At 41.7% G+C, this 5,248-nt stretch overlaps 1 protein-coding gene across 1 annotated transcript; it reads left to right on the top strand.

Moving 5' to 3' along the window:
• On the top strand, window positions 1-457 carry LOC120863578 (IgA inducing protein). Its single transcript, XM_040239922.1, has one exon. The coding sequence runs from the start codon at window positions 70-72 to the stop codon at window positions 211-213; it is 144 nt and encodes a 47-aa protein (XP_040095856.1). The 5' UTR covers window positions 1-69; the 3' UTR covers window positions 214-457.
• The last annotated feature ends 4,791 nt before the right edge of the window (window positions 458-5,248 follow it).

Below are 5,248 nucleotides of genomic sequence, written 5' to 3'. Positions count from 1 at the left end.
GAAGTAAGCAAATGCAATTTAAAAAGTAAATTTGAGCATTCTGTATTAAATCTGTGCAGCTATCATCACATGAAGAAGCGCAGTGTGTCGGGCTGTAATATAACCATACTTGCTGTTGTGTCCTCCCATCTCAGTGCTGGGAACTCACCATGTGGAAACCAAGCAAATGTGTTGTGCATCAGCCGGCTTGAGTTTGTTCAATATCAAAGCTGAAACTAGCGAGGTCTGCTGTACTGCTTATTGAAGTATTGTGATTCTTTTAGGCATTGATTCTTAAAAAATATATACTGTAACAGTATACTTTGTACAGATTTAAAATTTTATTTGAAAAAAATGAAATAAAGTAGGCAAAAAAATAAAGATGTTTATTTTTCATGTGACCATATAAACAGATCAGTCTTTTGTTTCAGTGCCTTTGGTGGGGGTGGTTATGGTTGCTCTTGGATTTTTTTTTTTTTTTATAAAAAACCATTTTAAGGGTTCAGTAGCAGGTATATTTGTCTGATAATTGATTTGCTTCAGGCATTAGGTGTGCTGTCTCACACTGGAAAACTTTCGTATTTTAAAACAAATTAGATTTTATGTGAATTGCTTCCCTATCTTGCTTCTTAAGTCTGTTTTAAAAATTCTCTGGTGGTGGGATGGTTAACCAAGCCATCACGACTAAAGAGAAGGAAAAACTTTTCCCATAGACTATGCCCCTTTTCCACTGGAAGCTTTTTGGTTTTTGTCGTTTAAATTTGAAGTTGGTTTGGGTTACAAAAGAGTCATGACAAAAGATGAAGAGAATCCTCTGCAGAAAGTAATAGTTGTGCTTGAAAATAAGATCCTTTTGAAACTGCTTTTTTAGTGAAAGAAGTTACCAATAAAAATGTGCCACAGGAGTGATTTTCAGAATAATTTTAATGGGACCTTCTCATAGAAGATTAGATTATCTGACCAAAAAGAGCTATATCTGTTTTGGCCTCTAACTCAAAAACCAGCAGTGGCTTTAGTTGTATGGTATTTTCCTCAACCTTTAGGAATGGAGTTGGAAGTTTGGATTTCTGCTTTCTCTTCAATTTTTCTTTTCTGGTGCTTTCAGTTACTTTTAGGCTGGATATGAGAAGGCTTAGAACCAAGTGGTTGCAGAAACAAAGTTCCTGCAAAAATCACGCTATAAAAGATTTTTTCTTTGCACTTTGAATGCAAGGAGCATGTGTTTAATCCCAGGTTGGGGAGCTATTTTGGTTGGTACAAAAGTAATTGCGGTTTTGAGGTGTGAATTTTAAATCATTATAACTAGACTCAAACACATCTTTATTAATCGAAATAGGAATCATTACAGTTAACACATTTTTGCCAATGAGAAATAAGTTTGTTTATTCCTATAGTGTAAAAATCCATGCTTAGGAATTGGACAAACTCCTGGGAAGCATTTTCTGCCTCCTGCTGGTTGTGGAAGCATTTCCCTGCAAAAAGTTGTCAAGTTCTTGAAGAAGTGGTAGTCGGTTTGCGAGAGGTCAGGTGAATATGGCGGATGAAAACAAAACTTCGTAGCCCAGTTCATTCAACTTTTGAAGCATTGGTTGTGCAACATGTGGTCAGGTGTTGTCGAGGAGAAGAATTGGACCCTTTCTGTTGACCAATGCTGGCTGGAGGAGTTGCAGTTTTCTGTGCATTTCATCGATTTGCTGAGCATACTTCTCAGATGTAATGGTTTCTCCGGGATTCAGAAAACTGTAGTGGATCAGACAGGCAGCAGACTACTGAACAATGACTTGACCTTTTTTGGTGCACGTTTGGCCATGGTAAGTGCTTTGGAGCTTCTTGGTCCAGCCACTGAGCTGGTCGTCACTCGTTGTCGTATAAAATCCACTCTTCATTTCTTGTCACAATCCAATAGAGAAATGGCTTGTTGTTGTTACATAGAATAAGAGAAGACAGCTCTTCAAAACGACGATTTTTAAAAAATTTTCGGTCAGCTCATGAGGCACTCACTTATTGCTTTTTCACCTTTCCAATTTGCTTCAAATGCTTAATGACCATAGAATGGTCAACACTGAGTTCTTCAGCAACTTCTCATGTAGTTGTAAAAGGATCAGCTTCAGTGATTGCTCTCGGTTGTTGTCAGCTTCTGAAGGCCATCCAGTACGCTCCTCATCTTCAAGGCTCTCGTCTTTGCAAAACTTCTTGCACTACCACTATACATGTTAGCAGTTCCTGGGCCAAATGCATTGATGTTGCAAGTTGTCTCTGCTGCTTTACGACCCATTTTGAACTCGAATAAGAAAATTGCTCAAATTTGCTTTTTGTCTACCATTTCCATAGTCTCAAATAAATCTAAAATAAACAGCAATAATAAGTCATTACCAAAAAATAAAGTGAGAAATGCACATTAAAATGATGTACAACATAACCACATTTATTTAAGAATGTATTCCAATATCAAACGGCAAATTTCAACAATGCAAAAACCGCAGTTACGTTTGCACCAACCTAATAAGCTCCTGCATGCTGTGCAGCATGGCCAAAAAAAAGACAACCAAATAAATAAATATACACATATACATGTGTATAACAGTAGTTATATTCTAAAAACTGATGCATGGTCATTGAAATATCTCATGTGCACAGTAACACAGTTTCAGGCTTCCTTGAGTAAATTCCAAGAAAGCTTTCCTGTTGTCGTTTGGATTTTTTCTTGCTGAAATGGCTCTCCTTTGCAGAGAGCAGCAGACCAGCTATTGGAAGACAGTCACAGCTAGCCAGCTGTTGGACCAGCTTCCACACCTGACAACCACCAACTCCTATAAAAATAGCACAGACTTAAAACAGAGGGGCCTCAGTTTTGCATGGGTAGGGCAGGTGGCAGTGCCTCTGATTTAGGTGGCATGCAGAGGACAGGTGGGTACTTCCTAAAGCTTCTCCCTCTCACCTCAATGTAGAGTCAGACAAACTTCTGGGCTTGTCCCAGAGGAGGACTCTCTAGTATTGGAGATTGTGGTAGAAACTCCAGCCACGGTTTGTGGTAAGGTAAAAGGGAGTGAAAAGCCAGAAGCCAGGCCCCTTCCTAACTGTCCCGTGGCCTTAATCTTGGAAAGATTCCAAATGGGAATCCCTGACCTAGGGGAATATGCCCTGAGGTCATTTTGGAGAGGTGGAGGTGAGGTTCTGTTGCAGGGCTGCAGGGGAACATCCCAGACTTGGGATGGGTCTGAACTCTAGGGCAAGAATTATGGGCCCATGGGAGCCCCTGAGGAAAGGGGCCCAGCATGGTCAACAGAACTGTTAGCCATTTTTATTTAGCACTTTTCTAAAGTGATAAAATTGGCAATCTCTCCCCACCCCCACCTCCAATGGATGTTAACTTTTATTTAACCATGTAGTGTGTCATTTACTGTGGCTCTTTTGCATTTTTTTAGAACTCTGTTCCTAGTGCCAGTAACAGTTTCTTTCTAAGCAGACAGGACTTTCTGATTTGGGGTACTGGGTTTTGGAAGAGGTTCTGCTCTTATGGGATCAGAGGAAGGAGAGCTCTTTTTGTCTGCTAGCTAACCTCAGGGTTAGCACAGGCACTACTGCTTTCATTTCACTTCAGCACCGTCCCCCACACTTCGGGAACTTGAGAAGGAACCACTGATTTTTCCCTCTGAAAATGGGGATTTTACCTTATTTTTGCAAATCTCTGGAGTGTTTCCAATAACATCATTCCCATTTTCTTACCAGTTTGATTTTCATTCATTTTGATTTGTTCAAATCAGGCCATTTGGCACTTAGGTTGGCAGGGAGAAAATGTCACAAAAAGGCTCACTGAATGTTGCAATATTTAAAAGAGCAGGATATCCCCACCTCACAGCCAGCAGAGTTGTCCAGTTAACCCCACCATCCTAGGAATACTGACTCTCCCTGCTTGCTTAGCTCACAACTCAGACCTTCCCCAGGAAGCAGGAATTTCTTTGTCAGCCTCCCAGGGAGACTGGCAGCAGCTCCAGGCTCGGCTGGCCTTCTCTTTCTGCCTCTGGCAGTGACACTGAGGGTGAGTATGTCCTGCCACCATCCTAAATTTTTCCAAGTCCCTCACTTAAAATATGCAAGCTAAGTGTTTTGTCTAGGTTATTTCATTAAATCTTACTACAACCCTATGAAACAGGCACTATTATTACCCCCATTTTACAGAAGAGGAAACTAAGACACAAAGAGATCAAGTAACATGCCTGGGTCACACAGTCAGAATTCAAGTCACACATCCTGGCAGATGATGCCCAAGGACACCCTTGGTCTCAGTCACTCTAGCGCCTCCTCTTCCCCTAACTCCTAGGGACTCCCTGACTCTGACAGTGCCTTAGCTTGGGATGTATTCAGCTGGAGGGCAAAACCAATGTTCTCTGAAGTAAAGGAAGATTTCTCTGTATAGCTCACAAGCCACACTTCCTATTCTGAAGGTTGATTCATGAATGAATCTACATTTTCATTTCCCCCTCCACTTTCATGGGGGAGTGACTTACTCAGACAAGGAGTAAGGAAACGTGGCAAATGGCCCTTCCAGGCCTCTCTCCACTGCTCTTGCTTAAAGTACAGTGCTAGGTACTATTCCTGCCTCTTCTCATCTTCATGACAATGACCTGATCAAAGAGCCCTGTGAATGAGCCCTTCAGTTCTGTCCAGTGGAGCTGTTGATTCCTTTCTTGTCCCCAGGTTATACCCCCAGCAGACACCCTCTGTCTTCCTTATGGCTGACCTATCTGGGCCCACTTGGCTGCAGATACAGGCTCAAAAGAGAACAGGAGGCAGCTTCCAGGAGAGATCTGGGTCTGCCCAGATTCCCTAAACCTCAGTACTTGCCAATAATTGGCCCAGTAATTGGATCCATCAGGGCCAGCCATGTAGTTTCCAGCTTAGAGTTTTGCCTGGGCTTGTAACGTTTCTGAAGGCACTTAGCATCCTCCAAAAATGCTATTTCCCAGATGCTTCCTGAGCTCTAAAGGAAGGTCCTGAGTGTCACTCTCCTAGGGGCTTCTTCCAAATACAAAATATGAAATTCTTTGAGACTTAGGGCTGGTTTAGAGGGCTATGGTATCTATTAGAACTCTTGTCTGAAAAAGGACGCTCATAATCCCTCATGTTTCTTGTATCCTCTAAGGCAGTGATTCTCATGAGTGTTCCCTTACCCAAGAGCATTAGCACCCCACTGGAAATTGTTAGAAGTGTAAATTCTTGGTCCAGACTCCAGACAGAACTGAATCAGAACCTGCCTGAAATAAGCAGT

Source organism: Oryx dammah, unplaced genomic scaffold, assembly GCF_014754425.2.
Source record: "Oryx dammah isolate SB20612 unplaced genomic scaffold, SCBI_Odam_1.1 HiC_scaffold_5, whole genome shotgun sequence".
NCBI classification, from domain to species: Eukaryota; Metazoa; Chordata; class Mammalia; order Artiodactyla; family Bovidae; genus Oryx; species Oryx dammah.
This window is presented reverse-complemented; position numbering and strand designations above follow the sequence as displayed.

What these genes read in the sequence shown, in the direction of transcription:
- LOC120863578 (XM_040239922.1), top strand. Translation starts at nt 70, where the DNA reads ATGAAGAAGCGCAGTGTGTCGGGCTGTAATATAACCATACTTGCTGTT.